The 19,351-nt window shown below is 43.6% G+C and overlaps 1 protein-coding gene across 2 annotated transcripts in view; it reads left to right on the forward strand.

The window, feature by feature from the left end:
• RCAN3 (RCAN family member 3) overlaps positions 1 to 19,351 on the forward strand; it is a 33,709-nt gene that overhangs the window by 5,140 nt on the left and 9,218 nt on the right. For both annotated transcript variants that reach the window (XM_075853211.1, XM_075853212.1), the window contains exons 3-4: positions 2,790 to 2,963; positions 12,752 to 12,920. In XM_075853211.1, the coding sequence (XP_075709326.1) occupies positions 2,790 to 2,963; positions 12,752 to 12,920 (343 nt within the window). The remainder of the gene's footprint in view (positions 1 to 2,789; positions 2,964 to 12,751; positions 12,921 to 19,351) is intronic.

Here is a 19,351-nt window from a genome sequence, read left to right on the forward strand (position 1 = left end):
GTCATGTTTTACGCTAAATAATCTCATACATTTATTTTTCAGATTATTATGGTGGTGTAGATGCCTAATATGTGTAGCTTTTTAGTTTTTATGTCATGTATGGGCAATAAAAATATTTTATGTGAAATAATGACCTTTTTGTGGACACTTCTTTTTTTTTTTTTTTTTTTTAGAATTATTATTTTTTGCTACTTTCTTTTTAAACCCATAAAGGGATAACTTTTTAACAACTTTTATTTTATACGTATAAAATATTAGCATTCTCCTGTTTGGTAATGTCTATGACTGCTGCTAGTGCTAAACATAGTGTGCCCTTACAGCAGGCATACTGAAGAGACAGCCCTGGGTCCCTTACTGCAGAAGAGTCCCGTAGTGTCCGATCGGGTCACTGGAAAAACCCGTTGATGCGATTGAAAGGGAGGAGTTTCCTTTGATCGTGCCGTGGTCATGGACCTCGGATCCCGGCCATATTCAGGAAGTTTCTCTATGTTCACGAGCTGTTAGTAACAACTCCTGCTTAGAGCATGAGCACTCACTGTAGTGCTCATTAGGTTTTTCTACAGCGATGCCAAAAGACACCGCTGTAGACTCGGGACCTGCACCGTTTGTCGTCAAAAGACAGTGAGCGGTCTGGTAGGGATTGAAGTAAGATCAAACCAAAATGAAAATACGTAGACCAAGGTAAAGCTTTAAAGGGTTTGTCCGAGATATATTTTTACTGTAAATTTAAACCCATAATGCACATATTTATAGTTTAATAATATACTTACCTGTGCGATCTTGCTTCTGTTCTCCGCTCTGGCAGCTCTTTTCTTTGGATCACATGACTTCTGACGTCACTTTTTCTTCCACCTCCACTGTCGTGTCGTATCCCGATCACATGGTCTCGGCCCAGCCTATGTAGCTTTTCACTGTGAGCGCGCCTATGCGTGTTCACAGTGAAAAAAGTAAAAAGGGACGGCACCTGTGGACTAGAGAGGTACAGTGACAGCATCTGTACTGTATATAACCCGCAGCACACGGGTCGCATGCAGCCAATATATTAAAATTTACGGTAGACAAATAAAAGGTCTATTTTAGGGTAAAACGATGTTATTACCAAAAAAAAAATAGCTGAGACGTAAAAAAGCTTATTTTTTTTACTGTTATTTTCAAACTTTATGAATAAAAATTCTAAAATGGCAATAAAGGTATGTATAAAAACGATAAAAAAATAAACCTCCATTGTCTACGGAAAAAACGTCGCAAAAATCACGTCGTTAGCCCAACACGCGGGTTGCACGGACGTATATGGCGTTCGTGTAAATCCGCCCTTAAGTAGACAGCGCCACTATGTTTCCGGTCCACAACGGATTGCTTCATGTCTCTGCCTAGGTCTATGTCCAAGCAAAGCGTGCAGGAGCGGAATCCCCGACCATAGTGGGATTCCACTACTCCGATAAGTTACAATAGCGCTACGCACAATAGCGCTAGGTACAGGTTCACACAGAGTATTTTGACGAGTTTTTTTAAGCGGAAGCAGCGTCGCAAAACTCGTCAAAAACGGCACGAAAATGCTTCCCATTGATTTCAATGGGAGGTGTCGGCGTCTTTTTCCCCGCGAGCAGTAAAACTGCCTCGCGGGAAAAAAAGAGCATGTCGCTTCATCTTCTGGCTTTTACGCCTCTGACCTCCCATTGACTTCAATGGGAGGCAAAGAAAGCGTATTTCGCGTTGTTTTATGCCCGCGGCGCTCAATTGCCGCGGGCGAAAAACGCTGTGAAAATCAGCGTGCAGGGAGAGGTAAATCTGCCTCAAACTTCAAAACGGAATTTTGAGGCAGATATTCCTCCTGCGAAAAACTCTGTGTGAACATAGCCTTAGTGGAGAGAGACATGAGATAGAAGAGGGTGGACGAGGGTTAGGGTAGACACGAAGCGGTTTATAGACCTGAAAAGAGAAAGAAAACATAATGGGGGGGTAACATTTGCTCACCATCCTTCAAGAATGTCAGCAAGGAGACAAGTCCAGTGAAGGATGTCAGCAGGGAGGAGCAAGGACAGCTCACGTGAACACTTGGAAGGTACGTGCACGCTCATTGCAGCCTGCAATGAGCGTGCACGGAAAACAAGTTTCATCACAAGGAAAGATCAACAAACCAGACCTGAACTGCATGTAAACAAGCGGTGCTAAATTCAAAGAAGAAATGTGCTAAGTAGAATTTTTTTTTCAAATAATGCTTTATTTAGGTTGTCTGTATAAGGGGTAATGTATGACACAGTTTTTGAAAAAATTTTGCTATCTCGGACAACCCCTTTAAGTCTCTGGGTCTTAATGCAATATCTGTACTTGGGCCCCCAACTGTAGTGGCCATCTATAGAATGCCTGTTCTTTGATGTGGCTGAGGGGTCTTTGTAACGCCTAAAAGGGCACATTGGCCTTAAGGGTTAACCATATAAACTCTGGAGAAAGCCAAGCAGAATGGACATGATACGAAGTAGCACAGTGCTTTCTTAGTGCCCCTTCTACTTTGTTGTTGCGATCAGAAGAGGTCACAGCAGTCGGATTGAATTGGACACTGATGGCATATCCTAGCAATATGCCATCAGTGTCTCTTTTGAGACAACCAGCACCAAAGCCAAGGTGTGACTACAACCTCTGCACCCCCTGTAGCCATGCCACTGCCAGTAGATGGGGTAGTATAGGGTTCCATGGTCATTGCCATGTCCACCTCACCCAGAATATTTGACAAAATAATATTCTATGTATTGAAAGTTCTAATTTGTGCTGCTTTCTGTATCTTCTTACAGGAAAGATTCAAAGCTCTCTTCACAATATATGATGACCAGGTTTCCTTCCAGTTGTTCAAAAGCTTCAGGCGAGTGAGAATTAATTTTAGTAACCCAGAAGCAGCCGCGAGAGCGAGAATTGAACTGCATGAGTCAGACTTTAATGGAAAGAAGTTGAAATTGTATTTTGCACAGGTACAGTATGATTCATAAATGTTTTTTAAATCAAATAGTTTTTATTAACACATTTTCATAGTGTACAAACAAGTAACACATGAGACAATAACATTCCATCCACCAATCTTCCCATCCCACCCACTTGTAAAGAGTACTATGCAATCTATTAACTTACCAAATTACATCAAACCTCCCAACCAATTTCATAAATGTCTTTACATTGTATTGGGGGTTGTCCAGGGATATTACCAACAACAGCAAAAAAAAAAGTGTCGCAGGCCTTTAATAAATATGGCACATTTTATGACGCAGCCGTTTTATTGTCACTTTTCAAAATTTCAAAGCCGGTGTAAAAAGTGTCTAAATCCCATAATATATTTGGAGCAACTCCCTGCACAGCTCATTTTTGGCGCAATTAGAGACAGGAATCTGGCACATTTTGCTTTGTAAATCTCCCCCACTGAGTTGCTTAATATCCAGGGAAGATGTCCATGCCTATCGTCCACAGAGATTAATGTAAAAGAAGTTAAATGTATGGATATACAGGAGAGCACTGCTGGTAAGAATTCAATAGCGGTGATAAATTCCTTGAATTGTTTAATATAAGGCAACGAGTTTCGAGTTTTGATCTAGTGCCGTGTTGAGCTGTTGCCGTGCTGTGCTGTATACCACGCCTGTCCTGCTACTCCACGCCTGACGTCTACCTACTGCCTAGTCCCAGCCAAGCCTTCCTTGCTACTGTCCAAGCTGCCACAGGTACCCTATATGAACTATAGACTCTGACCTGCGCCCTGTTGGCCAGCTGCCATACCGCCAAGGCGGTACGGCCCTGTGGGTCCACAAACCCTACGTGACAGTACGCTCAGGCCATGGACCCCGCTGGTCGATCCAAGACCATGACGAAGTCGCAAGAGATGCGGGCGGATATGCTAGACCTCCGGTCTCGACAGGACCAACTCCTCCAGGCCTTGAACATTCTCGCATGTCGGCAGGAGGCACGAGCTGCCGTTCCTCCTACTACACCTCCTGGCTGTACTGTTTCTCAGACTACACCTCCTGGTGGTGTTGATCCTCATTTTTCTTTGCCACTTCCTGACCGCTATGATGGAGACACAAGTACATGTTGTGGATTTTTGAACCAGTGCCAGATCCACTTCAGCCTGTATTCAAGGGCATTTTCGTCTGATGGCGCAAGGGTCGCTTTCATCATCTCTCTTCTTACTGGCAAGGACTTTGCATGGGCGAACCCTATCTGGGACAGACAAGGACCAGAGACCCGTGACTTCCAAGGGTTCCTCCGGACATTTCGCACAGTGTTTGAGGAGCCTGGATGAGTCTCCTCTGCTGCGGCTTCCTTGCGGAACCTACGCCAAGGAGACATATCTCTGGGCGAGTATGCCATCCACTTTCGCACTCTGGCGGGAGAACTGTTCTGGAACAATGAGGCCCTGGTGTCTACCTTCTGGCATGGACTGTCTCCTAAGATTAAAGACGAACTTGCCGCTCGAGACCTGCCGTCTACCCTGGATGACCTAATCATCCTGGCTGCCCGGATTGATAGAAGGCTCCGAGAACGGCTCCAAGAGGTTCGTCCGGAGGGAGGCCTTCCAAGTCTGGCCCCTACCTTGCAGCAACCCCTGCCATCCTCAGATGCCGATCCTCAGGAGTCTGTCAGGATGGACCAATGTAAGCTATCTACCCAGGAGAGACAACGCAGACACACTTCGGGACTCTGTCTTTATTGCGGCCTCGGAGGCCATCTTGTGTGTCTGTGTCCCCAAAAGCCCCAAAGCCTAGGGTTGGTAGGAGAGACAACCTTGGGTAAAGAAGAACTCCCGTCTAAGTTGTCCATACCCGTGACCATAGTGTGCGGTGAGAAAACGCATCAGGTCTCTGCGTATCTGGACTCTGGATCCGCTGCTAATTTCATTTGTAGAGACCTGGTGGACCTTCTCCAATTACCTACTACCCCTCTGGAGAGACCGTTGATGTTTGCATCAGTAAATGGACTACCTCTGCCAGACCCAGTTATAGCTGTGACAAAGCCGCTGAGGCTCCAAGTAGGGGCTCTCCACTGCGAACTTCTACCCTTCTGTCCTGTCCTAGGCCGTTAACCCTGTGCTGCTGGGTCTGCCTTGGCTCCGACTACATGCCCCAGTCCTGGACTGAAACTCTGGAGAGGTTCTCCAGTGGGGCCCCGAGTGTCACAGCTGATGCCTGGTGCAGATTCGTTCGGTCCAGCCTTCTCAGCCTCGATCATTGGCAGGATTATGCTGCATTTTCGGACGACTTCAGCAAAAGGGATGCGGAGACACTGCCCCCACACCGGGCGTATGACTGTCCTATCGAGCTGATCCCTGGTGCATCCCTTCCCCGTGGTAGGAGAAATCCTCTCTCCTTGCCAGAGACTCTGTCCATGTCCACCTATGTTAAGGAGAACTTGGAGAGTGGCTTCATACGGAAGTCTTCCTCCCCGGCAGGAGCCGGGTTCTTCTTCGTCAAGAAAAAGGATGGCTCCCTGCGTAGTTGTATTGACTACCGGGGTCTCAACCAAATCACGGTGAAGAATAAATATTCATTGCCGCTGATCTCTGAATTATTTGATCGTATACGTGATGCCAAAATTTTTTACGAACTAGACCTGCGTGGGGCTTACAACCTAATCCGGATTCGCCAGGGTGACGAATGGAAGACTGCATTTAACACCCGTGAAGGACACTGAGTATCTAGTAATGCCCTTCGGCCTGTGTAATGCTCCTGCGGTCTTCCAGGAGATTGTTAATGACATTTTCAGTGACCTCCTCTATGTTTTGTGTTGTGGTCTATCTTGATGACATCTTGATTTTTTTCTCCAGACCCTGTGACTCATCAGACATGTCCGTCATGTTTTGCTGCGGTTAAGAGAGAATAGTCTGTACGCTAAGTTGGATAAGTACGTGTTTGAATAGGATGCTCTGCCATTCCTCGGCTACATTGTCTCGAATAGAGATCTCAAGATGGATCCTGAAAAGGTAAAGTCCGTTCTGGAATGGCCACGCCCTCAAGGCTTGAGGGCCATACAGCGCTTTCTGGGATTTGCCAATTTTTACAGATAGTTTATTCCAAACTTCTCCTCACTGACTTCTCCTATCTCTGACCTCACTAAGAAGGGCATGAACGCCAAGGTGTGAACTCCTGAGGCAGAGTCTGCATTCAACAGCCTGAAGAGTGCCTTCACGTCCATCATCCCAACATTTCTCTACAGTTCTCGCTGGAGGTGGACGCATCCTCTGTCGGTGTTTGTGCACTCCTGTTCCAGAGAGGTTCCAAGGGCAAGTCTATGGTATGTGGATATTTCTCTAAGCTCTTCTCTTCCGCAGAACGCAACTACTTGATTGGAGATCGGGAGTTACTGGCCATCAAGTTGGCCCTGGAGGAGTGGAGACATCTACTAGAGGGTGCAGCTCATCCCATCCTGATTTTTACGGACCAAAAGAACTTCAACTATCTTCTGACGGCCCAACAGCTGAATCCTCATCAGGCCAGGTGGTCGCTGTTCTTTACCAGGTTCCAGTTTGAGCTCCATTGTCGCCCGGCTGACAAGAATGTGAGGGCCGATGCCTTGTCCAGGTCTTTCGAGACAGAGGACACCATGAGATACCACAGAACATTATTGATCCGTCTTGCATTGTCTCTGTCAATCCCCTGCAAGTTGGGGACATTCCTCCAGGGAGGACTTTTGTGCGCCTGGCTGACCGAGAAAGAATCCTCCGCTGGGGACACTCCTCTAGACTGGCAGGTCACGCGGGGACCCGTAAGACCTGATATCTGATCGCCCATCATTTCTGGTGGCCCACGCTGCCCAAAGACATTTTGGACTTTGTTTCCTCCTGCTCAGTGTGTGCAGCTAACAAGGTCGCTCACTCCTGGCCTGCTCCAGCCATTGCCTGTGCCCGATGGTCCCTGGCAGCATATAGCTATGGACTTTATTACTGACCTGCCTCTCTCTCCTGGATGCAGTGCTGTCTGGGTGGTGGTGGATCGATTTTCGAAGATGGCCCACTTCGTTCCTCTGACCGGTCTTCCTTCTGCTCCTCTACTGGCCAAGCTGTTCATCCACCACATCTTCCGCCTGCACGCTTACCACAGAATATTGTCTGATTGGGGGGTTCAGTGCACCTCGAAGTTCTGGAGAGCCCTCTGCGGACTCCTAGGTGTAAAGTTGGACTTTTCCTCGGCCTACCATCCTCAGTCCAATGGTCAGGTCGGGAGGATCAATCAGAGCTTTGAGAACTACTTACGCCGCTTCATCTCCAAGCAGCATGATGACTGGGTGCAGTTGCTTTCGTGGGCTGAATTCTCATACAACAATCACACCAGCGAGTCCACACAGAAGACACCATTCTTCATTATCTACAGCCAACACCCACAAATTCCTCTCCCGGTGCCTGATACGTCCGAGGTACCAGCTGCTGACACAGCTTTTAGGGACTTTCTGCAGATCTGGCAGCAGACTTGATCCTCCATCCTGCTGGCAGTCGACCGCATGAAACGGAAAGCGGACACAAGGAGAAGAAAACCTCCTCAGTTTATTCCTGGCACGAAGGTCTGTCTGTCCTCCAGGAATATTCGACTGAGGGTGCCGTCATACAAATTTGCTCCCAGGTTCCTTGGACCCTTCGAGATCCTACAGCAGATCAACCCTGTCGCCTACAAGCTTCGGCTGCCTCCTACCCTCCAGATCCTCAACTCCTTCCATGTCTCCCTCCTGAAGCCGGTGGTTCTGAACCGCTTTACCAGGACTCCTAGCCCTGCAGTTGCCTCCAGCGGTCCTTCAGACACCTTCGAGGTTAAAGAAATCCTGGACATTAAAAAAGTAAGAGGAAGAACCTTTTATTCTATTTATAGTAGATTGGAAAGGGTTTGGTACAGAAGAGAGGTCCTGGGAGCCAGAAGAGAATCTCAACGCTCCTACCCTCATTAAGAGGTTTCTCTCTCGTTCTGGTCCCAAGAGGAGGGGGTGTAATAGGGGGGATACTGTAACGTCCGTGGTCGCTGACCATGAACTCCTTCCATCCAGTCGACGCCCTTCTCTCCAGAGATGTCTGCACATACGGTCGTCCTGTTCCACAGTGTTCCACAGTCCCCTAGTGTTTCCTGCTCCCAGTGTTCACTGTTCCTGTATCCTGATCTAGTGCCGTGTTGAGCTGTTGCTGTGCTGTGCTGTATACCATGCCTGTCCTGCTACTCCACGCCTGACCTTTGCTTGCTGCCTAATCCCAGCCAAGCCTTCCTTGCTACTGTCCGAGCTGCCACTGGTACCCTATATGAACTATAGACCCTGACCTGCGCCCTGTTGACCAGCTGCCATACGTGACAGTATATAAGATACTTTTATTGTTTGGTCTTCCTTGATCTGACGAAGACACATGTCCTGTGTCGAAACAGCGCTTTCCTGTATATCCATACATGTTACTTCTTTTACATTAATCCTTATTGCGTTACCGTGCTTACGCTACCGGTTTCTGGATTGGGGAGCTGCAGCTGTTTTTAAACTGTACACGCTTACATCAGTGTTGTACCTGACCTGTACAACCCTTATAGGTGAGCGCAACTTCCTCTCCTTGCACTTTATCTACCTTATCCACCAGGTTTATCTTGCACCATGCGGCGCTGTGTACTGTTTTTTTTTTGTTATTTTTTTTTTTTTCCCCTAGGTATCATCCACAGAGGGCACACTCTGTGCTGTATGTCCATGTTGTGCTGCTTGGTTAGCAGATGACCCATCCATAGCATACATTTAATAAATATTTATATAATAAGACATATATATTCTTTGTGAAAATTATGTTTTGCAGTGTTGTTTGGGGTGTGCATAGTAGAAATTGTCAGTCACACTGGTTGGCCACCAACATTCAGCTGCACAGCGTGGCACACAGTGGGGGAAACATGGCAGTGCTAATACAGAATAAATAATAAAAACTAAAACTGTGATCAGATGAAACCAAGACTCTTTGGTCTAAATGCATCATGTCTGGAGGTACCAGGCATAGCAGCTGGTCAATAGCATCCCCACAGTGGTGGCAGCATCTTGCTGTGGGGATGTTTTTCAGCTGCTGAAACTGGGATGTTAGTCTGAATTGTGCGAAGGATAAACAGAAAAGTACTGACAGATCCTTGCTTAAAACCATCTCCAGACTATAAGCCTCGGTCTGGGGCAAAGGTTCAAGGCTATGGATAACTTTGCAGCATTTTTTTTATTGCATTACATGGATGATTTTATGTGGGATAAAAAAAAAACGTTTGCACTGTTTTGCTTATGCAACCTGCCTCTATCACAATCAATGTGTGTCAATCCTGACAGCCAGGCTCACTGACGGCTCAGTCTCCAGCCCCTCTGCTCTTCTGAGTGCCAATCTAAGCTCATTTCCAATTATATTATATATATATATGATATATATAATTATATTATATATATATGAGGATCTGCATGAAAGAATGGGAAAAAAATCCCCAAATACTGGTGTGCCAGGCTTGTAGCATCCTATTCAAGAAGACTTAAAGGGACACCCTGGTCAAAACTAGACTTTCCCATGTGCTCCATTATGGTATTCAATGTGTCAGACTCTCAGCTGTTATTTTTCTTGCTGCTTCTATCTCTATATATCAGACTGGGATGGTTGCTTAGCAGCAGTGTGAATCCGGCTCGGTGACCCGCTTTCTCTACTTGAGTCCATGGAGATCTATGTGTCACCCATCACAGGCTTCAGCAATTCCTGTACCGCACTAGTTTTACACAGGGGGGGACATAAACTTCTATCATCAGCTATACACAGGTATAATGTAGAATAATTTAGTGTAGCCTCCCTGTCTGTATACATATGGTTTCTCAGCTTATTTAGGAGAATATAGAGAGAGTGATAATCACAGGGTCCCCTAGCATGCAGAAATGTTATGGTCTTTAGCTGGTCATGTGATGCTGCGCTGAAGCATCATGGGATTGATTTTAAAGCAGAGAGGAAGAGAAAGTTGGGAAATCTAAGAATCAAGATGGAGGCTTTTTTAACCAGTTCAGGACTGGGCTATTTTGAGCCTTCAGGACCAGGCACAGTTTAGTCCTTTTTAGCACGTCTTAGTTAAATGGCTATAACTTTTTTATTTGTTGGGCTAATGACGTGATTTTTGCGATGTTTTTTCAGTAGACAATGCAGGTTTCTTTTTTTATCAATTTTATACACATCCTTTCTGCTATTTTAGAATTTTTACTCTTAAAGTTTGAAAATAATAGTAAAAAATAAGCTTTTTTTACTTTTCAGCTATTTTTTGGTAATAACATAGTTTTACCCTAAAATAGACCTTTTATTTGTAATCGTCATTGTCTACCGTAAATTTTAATATATTACATGTCTATATTAGGGTAATTGGGTCAGCGCTAGCGTTGCAACAATGATTGGCGGGGGGGAACGATTTTTTTTGGGGTGTGTATTTTATGTGTATTTATTTTACTTTTATTTTTTTATTACTATGGTCTTTCCCTCAAAGGTCAAAAAAGACCGTTGGGGGACTTTATATATATTTTTTTCTTTCTTTTACACCATCTTTTTCCACTGTAACTGGAGCTGCACAGCAGGGGAAATCAACCCTCTCATAGTGACGATTGTCACTAATAGGGCTGTGCTGGGTCTAGTAAGACCCAGCAGCAGTCTGTCACTAATGGCACCCGGCGATCATGTGACCAGTCACATGAACACCGGGAGCAATAGAGACAGCGGCGCGGCCGCTGCCTCTATTCCTATACACAGCGTTCATTGAGCGCTGTGTACAAGTGATCAGAGAAGACAGAAGCAACGAAAGCTGCATCTATCCTCTCCTCAGGGTCCCCGGCAGTCACTGACAGCCGGAGACCCAACATTCAGCTGCCCGATCGCTCGGGCAGCAAGTTAAAACCCACGCCGTAAAAAGTCTATGGCGCGGGTTTTAAGGACCCTGACCGCTGGCCGTAAATACACAGCCAGCGGTCGGGAACCAGTTAAAGCACAGACAAGTCGCCAGTTCAAAAAGTAAGTAGACGATACATAAAAGAAGTGTGAAGTGTGGTATTCAGTCAGGTGGGGAATACAGACATGGAAAGCTGTGTTACCACTGGAGGTCTTCGTTAAGGCTGCAATTGCTGCTAAAGGTGCCTCAACAAAGTACTGAGTAAGCGTCTGAATACTTATATAAAGGACACGTCAGGTTTTTTTATCCCGGTTTTTTAAAACCTGATTTTCTTTTGTCACTATGGGGTATTGTCTGTACGTTGATGATAAAAATATAAATGACAACATTTTTAACGTGAAAGAGTCCCAATACTTTCTAAATGTACTTTATAATGCAACGTTAACTTTTTAATGTCAAATTTGTAAAATGTTGTAGTATTCGACTCAGTTAAAAAAATGTATCTCAAAAACAAGACTTAACATTTTTGCATGCTATGAAAAACACACATTAATGAGCCATCATCGGGGCGGAGTGTTATGCCCTGTACACATCTAGTTTTTTTTTCATTCCGTCAGGAGCAGCACTCTGGCCAGGGATTTCTGTCTCGGGAAAGTCCCTGACGTCACTGTTCATATATAACCAGTGACGTTAGGAGCTTTAAAAACCCGGAATTTCTCAGCCAAAACGTAGGCATTGCTCTGGTCGAGGATTCCGCTACTGGAGGGAGCCCCTGATGTCACTGTCAATAGAAGGACAGTGATGTCAAGGGCTTTCAACTATGGAGTATCTGGCCAGAGCGCTACCGATGCTGGGGACCCTGTAGTTAAAAGCTTCTAACAGCACTGTCCCCGGCCAGAGCGCTACCAATGCTCTAGACGGGGATCTCGCAGTTGAAAGCCCCTGACTTCACTCTTCATGTATGGACAGTGACGTCAAGTTCTTCCCCAGGCCCGGAATCCCCGGGACGAGCGCTACTTGATATTTTGTTTTACAAGAATGTGCCGGTATTCTGTCAAGTGACAGAAGAGAGGGGCTGTTCTGACGGTCATCAGCACATGACAGCAACCTCCTCTAACCTCCATGGCAGGGGCACACCCAGTTTGGGAGGTTCCTAGTACCCTGGCTTTGCTTGGGAGAGGCATCCACACAGCCAGCGTTAAATAATAAAAGTCATTCTTTTGCAGGTTCTCCTTACATATAAATTTATACAGCTCGTATTCAGCTTAATGGGACCTGTATACATTTGTATGCACTGAGCTCCCTGTAGTTGTGGCCTCAGGCAGAAAGTTTTTTTTACTATTTGACTCTATGGCTGTGTGAAGGGAATGAGGGGAGTTGAGTTCTGCTTTAGAAAAACGTAAATCCGACCTCTATAAAGATATATTATGAAATTAATCAGTTCAAAATTATGTATCTATTTATATGAAATAAAATGGGACAATATTGTCCTTGACCACTCCCAAAAAATTCATTAAATTCTTCATCATCCAAAATTACCTGTAATGCTGTGACTAACCCCCTAAACCAGACTTTGTAAAAGTAATGTGAGTATAATGAGGAGTGCCATCCAAACCTTGGGCACCAAAGCATTTGGAACCTTTGTTTGCCCCTGCATAGATAGGCTAATAAGTTGCTACTGTCAGTTTGAAGGTTATGGAAATGTGAATGGGGTTGTTATTCATAGAATCCAACCTGATGTTTTAAATTGTAAAACATTTTTTATTGTTATGCCCAGCTCCACCCTTCATTGCATTTTTTTTGTACATCTTTTACAGTGAAATTTGAAATTCCCATTAGATTTTTATTGTAGCTTTGCAATGGTCTGTAATGCTCTGTTCTTTCCCTAGGCCCAAGTATCTAGTGAAGGAGAGAAATCCTTTCTGCTACCTCCGCAGCCAATGAAACAGTTTCTAATTTCACCACCAGCATCTCCTCCTGTCGGATGGAAACAAAGTGAAGACCCAACACCAGTGATAAACTATGATTTACTCTGTGCTGTGTCAAAGCTTGGCCCAGGTAAGTCAGTCAACACAAGCGGAAATACCACATCTGGGGACTACTCTATGTTCATGTAAGGGAATAAGATAATAAAAAAGTCAAACCTATAATCATTATTGCATAAGGAGGCCAGCTCATCCAGCATGGGGATATCGTGACGAAGGTAGCTAGAATGGTGTACCTTTGACATGCGCAAGTAAAACGTAAATTGGACATTAATATCATATTATACCCTCATATATTGTCTTAATGTATACACCTGGCACATTGGGAAAATGCCACCCAGCACTTTACACTCATGGGCACTTTTGTGGCATCAAAGTGTAACATTTTGTAAAAAATGCAGAAACATGTTTGTGACCAAAGCAGATCCTAAGATGCACACCACCTCCTAGAATAAAAGTACAAGATGTGCAGAGTTCGTACATGCCACTTATTCATATGTCTACATGCACATACACTATATGGACAAAAGTATTGGGCAACCTCTTAACCCCTTAGTGACCAGCCTATTTTAGGCCTTAATGACCAAGCTATTGTTTTGTGTTTTTCCATTGTCGCATTAAGCCCTTCAGGACTGAGCCTGTTTTGGCCTTCTGGACGAAGCCGATTTTTCAAATCTGACATTTATGTGGTAATCACTCCGGAATGCTTTTACCTATCCAAGTGATTCTGAGATTGTTTTCTCGTGACATATTATACTTTATGTTAAGGAAAAAATTTGGTCTATAAATTCAATATTTATTTGTAAAAAAAACACCAAGATTTAGAGAAAATTAGTAAAAATTAGCATTTTTCTAAATTTAAATGTATCTACTTGTAAAACAGATAGTAATACCACACAAAATACTTACTAGTTTACATTTCCCATATGTCTACTTTATGTTTGCATCGTTTCTTGAACATGCTTTTATTTTTCTAGGACGTTACAAGGCTTAGAACTTTTTCAGCAATTTCTCATATTTTCAAGAAAATTTCAAAAGCCTATTTTTTCAGGGACCAGTTCAGTTGTGAAGTGGCTTTGAGGGCCTTGTATATTAGAAAGTACCCATAAATCACCTCATTTTAAAAACTGCACTCCTCAAAGTATTCAAAACGGCATTCAGAAAGTGTTTTAACCCTTTAGGCGTTTCACGAATTAAAGCAAAGTAGAGGTGAAATTTACAAATGTCATATTTTTTTTTGAAAATTCATTTGTAATACATTTTTTCTGTACCACAGAAGGTTTTACCCAAGAAATGCAACTCAATATTTATTGCCCAGATTCTGCAGTTTTTTATAAATATCCTACATGTGGTCCTAGTGCGGTAATGGACTGAAACACAGGCCTCAGAAGCAAAGGAGCACCTAGAGGATTTTGGGGCCTCCTTTTTTTAGAATATATTTTAGCCACCATGTTAGGTTTGAATAGGTCTTGTGGTACTAAAACAGTAAAGACACCCCAAAAGTGACCCCATTTTGGAAACTAGACCCCTCAAGGAATTTATCTATGGGTATAGTTAGCATTTTGAACCCACAGGTTTTTTTGCTAAATTTATTTGAATTAGTATGTGAAGATGAAAATCTACTTTTTATCTGAAAAAACATAGAAATTTAAAATTTTTACAAGGAATAAAGTAGAAAAAACAACCCAACATATGTAAAGCAATTTCTTCCGATTATAGCAATACCCCATATGTGGTAATAAACTGCTGTTTGGACCCACAGCAGGGCTCAGAAGGGAAGGAGCGCCTTTTGGATTTCTGATTTTGCTGGAATAGTTTTCAGTGCCGTGTCGCGTTTACAATGCACTGGAGGAATCAAAATAGTGGAAACCCCCCAAAAGTGACCCCATTTTGGAAACTACACCCCTCAAGGAATTTTTTTAGGGGTAAAGTTAGCATTTTGACCAAACAGTTGTTTTGCTGAATTCATTGGAATTAGTCTGTAAAGGTAAAAATCTACTTTTTTTGCTGAAAAAACTTAGACATTTTTAATTTTTACAAGGAATAAAGGAGAAAAAGCACCCCAACATTTGTAAAATAATTTCTCCCGATTACGGAAATACGCCATATGTGGTAATAAAGTGCTGTTTGGACCCACAGCGGGGCTTAGAAGGCAGGGAGCGCTATTTGGCTTTTGGAGCTCAAATTTAGCAGGAATAGTTTTTGGGTGTCATGTCGAATTTGCAAAGCCCCCGAGGGACCAAAACAGTGGACGCCCCCCAAAAGTAACCCCATTTGGAAAACGACACCACTTAAGGAATCTATCTAGGGGTATAGTGAGCATTTAGACCCCACACGTCTTTTGCAGAATTTATTATAATTAGGCCGTGAAAATTAATATCAACATTATTTCCTCTAAAATGTGGAATTTTTTCAATTTTACGAAGGATAAAGGAGAAAAAGCACCCCAATATTTGTAATTCAATTTCTCCCGAGTACGGCTATACATCACATGTGGTCATAAATGCTTTTTCGTTTCAATAGTTTTTATTGAGAATTTTATCATATGAAAGTTTACATATTTCAAGTATGCAGGAGATACAGAACAGTGAATCATAGACATTGCAATGGAGCAGATATTAAACTGTATCATTTGATCTGATTGAAATGACAAGAAATAACATAAAAGAAAAAACCAAACAAAAGAACCATTCATATAGTGCAGTAAAGCCATATTACACAGTCAATATCCAAATATGTGTGTACATACGTGTTCATGACGTCATTTCTAACTGAAAAAATAAACACAGCATGACATTGCATAAATTATAGGACAGAACCTGCTTAAAGAGATTTATAGAAGGTACTATTGTACCACGGGTTCCACAAAAGGTTGAATCTAGCGAATGCAGAATTACCTAAGGCAAGTATTCTTTCATAGGCATATGTCGTGTTAATTAATGCTAAGAGTTCATCAAATGATGGGGTGTCTACCTTCTTCCAGTATCTTGTGATAACTAGCTTTGCCATGACTAGGATTTTACAAATGAGGCATCTCGCAAGAGAAGGGAAACCCTCCAGTTCGAGGAATAGTAACGCTACTTGAGGAGAAAAAGAAACTGGACTTTGCATTACTTGCGCCAGCAACTCAAATACTTGAGCCCAGAACCTGTCTAGCTTGTGGCATTGCCATAGAATGTGGAAAAGGGAACCTGTGTTGCCACACCCTCTCCAACAGAGAGGCGAGGACTCCGGGTATATCCTATGTAGACGGTCAGGGGTGTAGTACCATCTCAGGGATGTCTTAAGTGCTGCCTCGACATGTTGAATACACGGGAGAGCCCTATGTATGACCTTGAAAGAGGCCAGCCATGTGGCTTCGTTAAACGATTTCCCCAAGTCTCTTTCCCATGACTTAACTAGGTGAGATTTGGTAAAAGAATAGTGAGATTTAATCGTGTTATATATGGGTTTTAGACCTTTAATACGTCTGGAGAAGTGACCAAATAATTTAAAGTTACATAAAGCGTCAAGATTGCTGGTGGACTCCATGCAATGTTTTATTTGTAGGTACTTATAAAAGTCAGAGTTGGGTAGAGAAAATTTTGACTTAAGCTGCTAAAAAGTCACCAAGTGATTGTTGTCGAGCAATAAGGAGGCATCAGTAATACCACCAGCAATCCACGACGTCTGATTAAGGTTTGGAATTATTAGCATAAAAAATTCTAAGGGAATATAACTTTTAAGTAAAGAAATACGGTGAGGTGTATTATTCTGAATGTAGGACCAGCATTCCAGAGTCGTCTTTGCCAGTGGGGACAATGGACCTGGAGGCACTAAATCCCAGAACTTCAAGAAAAGTGTAGTTTTTAAGGGTAGAGGCGAGATATAAGAAGTCTCAATTTGTAGCCACTGTTTATCTGTGTCCATGGCCCACCAACTAGAAATTTGTGCTACTTGGGTGGCGATATAGTAACTATGAATGTCCGGTATACCCAATCCGCCAACCTTCCTGTCTCTGATCAGTAAATGCATAGCAATTCGAGGGTGGTTTTTTGACCAGATAAACTGGGAGAGGTTCCTTTGTGCGATCTGAAAGAATCTTTTGGGGAGAGTAATAGGCAAGGTTCGGAATAAATACAACAGTTTAGGCAATAAAAGCATTTTATAGGCTGCAATCCGGCCAAGCCACGAGGTTTTGAATTTAAGTAATCGATCCGTGTCTGCCTGGATGGTTTTCAAAAGAGGCTCATAGTTAGCCGCGTAGAGGGCCCTAAAGGAGGAAGTCAAAGTTATCCCTAGATACTGGATACCCTTCATTTGCCAGTCAAAGGGATACTTAGTTTTAAGAAAGTGTAATGTGGAGGGGTCTAAGTGATAAGGAAGTATTTGCGATTTCTGCGCGTTCAATTTATAGTATGATATTGTGCCAAAAGCCTTAATAATGTCCATGGACGCTTCTAATGATGGTTCTGTGTTAGTTAAAGATAAGATAATGTCATCTGCATATAATGAAATAGTATGTGATACCTCACGACATTGTACTCCCTGAATGTCCACACAACGTTTAATGTGTTGAGCTAACGGCTCCATGGAAAGTATAAAGATTAGTGGGGATAATGGGCAACCCTGTCTGGTGGCATTAGTTATATGAAACTCTGTGGACAGGATGCCATTAGTGTCAACTTTCGCTGTGGGTGCTGAGTATAAAGTTCTAATGGCTTTCAATATAGTGCCCTCAAATCCCATTTCTCCCAGGGTTGCAAAGGCGTACGCCCAATTAATACGGTCGAACGCCTTCTCAGCGTCCAGAGCCAGCATCAGTGCTGGTGTAGCTCGCTTTTCAATGAGGTGAAGTAAATTTACAATCCTTAACAAAACCCACCTGATCTATGCTTACCAGAGTAGTCAGCAGAGGGGTGAGCCTTGCTACAAGTATCTTAGCATAGAGTTTGAGGTCTGAGTTCAATAGCGAAATGGGCCTGAAATTTTGGGGATTATCAGGACTCTTGCCCGGCTTAGGGAGAGTAACAATAATGTCCGCTTGGTTTTCCGTAGGAAAGAAACCATGATCCATGGCCTGCTGAAAGAATTTAGTTAGATGAGGGGCCAGTATAGTAGATAGATTTTTATAATAAGAGTTGGACAGACCATCTGGGCCTGGAGATTTGCCGTGAGGAAGGGAACGTATATTAGTCACAATTTCCAGCTCCGTGATTGGGGCATTTAGAGATCCCACTTGTTCTGCCGACAATCTAGGCAAGGATGCTTTCCGGAGAAAATCCACTATCTCAGGCTGAGTGGGACAATTAGTAAAGGGGTCGTCTTTTAAGTTGTAAAGAGACGAGTAATATTTTCTAAATTGATCTACTATATCTCTAGGGTCCATACGTTTCTTTTAGGTGTGGGGATCTATCAAATAAGGTATTCTAGTCTTCTGGTACTGAGCCTTAAGACGAGCAGCCAATAGTTTCCCTGCCTTATTATTCTGTGAATAATATCGGCCTTTAGTTTTCCTTACATTTTTCTCATACTCCGATATTAAGCAAAGACGTAGGCGTTGGCGAAGGAGGAGTAGCTGTGCAGCCCACTCCGTTGATGGAGACAGTTTGTTTTTTGCGTCTACAAGGCGTATTTCGTTTGTCAACAGAGATACCTCTTCTAGACGTTTTTTGCGAACCGTGTGCCCCAATCGTATAAAAGTGCCTCTAATATACGCTTTATGAGCGTTCCAGAGGGAGGAGATTCCAACATCCGGCGTATCATTTTGTTGAAAATATTCGTGGAGATCTCTTTCTATGTCTGTTTTGTAAACAGGATGAGATAGAAGATAAGAATTGCATCTCCAGAGATAATCTGGATTAGTATTATACGATTCCGCAATCATCAGAGTAATTGGCGCGTGGTCTGACCACCGTATACTCCCAATAGTCGTGGATTGTGACAAAAGAAGTGTCGCCCTATCTACAATGAACATATCAATTCTAGAGTAACTATTATGGACTTGAGAATGAAACGAGTAATCTCGTTCCGATCCGGTATTAACCTATACCTACGCTTCTCCTCCTCCTCTTTCTTGCTCTCCACCCGCTTTGGATTATCCAAATTAAATTTCTCCAGCGGTAGCCATGAAAAAATCTCCACATACTCGTCCTTCCACATCTTCTCCTTAACCTCTGGTTTTAAATGCGCTCCCAAAGGGCCCTCAAAGCAAACGTAAACCTCCCCCTTTGCCTTATCATCTAACCGCACCCGTTCCACCTCTCCATCCTTATCCGTCTGAACCGACACTGCCGCGCCCACCTCCCGAACTGTAACCCCCTGCGCGCCAGTGCCTGTCTCCCATGACTTCTGAGCCACGCCCGCGGCCCACGCATCAACCAGCGACAAACTCCCCAATAAACCGACATTCTGCCACTGCGACAATAACTGCCGTACACCCCCCAACAAATCATGCAATCTATTGTCCTGCCCCTGCCCTACCCCACCCGTACATGATCCCTTTCCTAACCCCCCTTGTGACGC

This window comes from Rhinoderma darwinii, chromosome 2 (assembly GCF_050947455.1).
Source record: "Rhinoderma darwinii isolate aRhiDar2 chromosome 2, aRhiDar2.hap1, whole genome shotgun sequence".
In the NCBI taxonomy this organism is placed as follows: domain Eukaryota; kingdom Metazoa; phylum Chordata; class Amphibia; order Anura; family Rhinodermatidae; genus Rhinoderma; species Rhinoderma darwinii.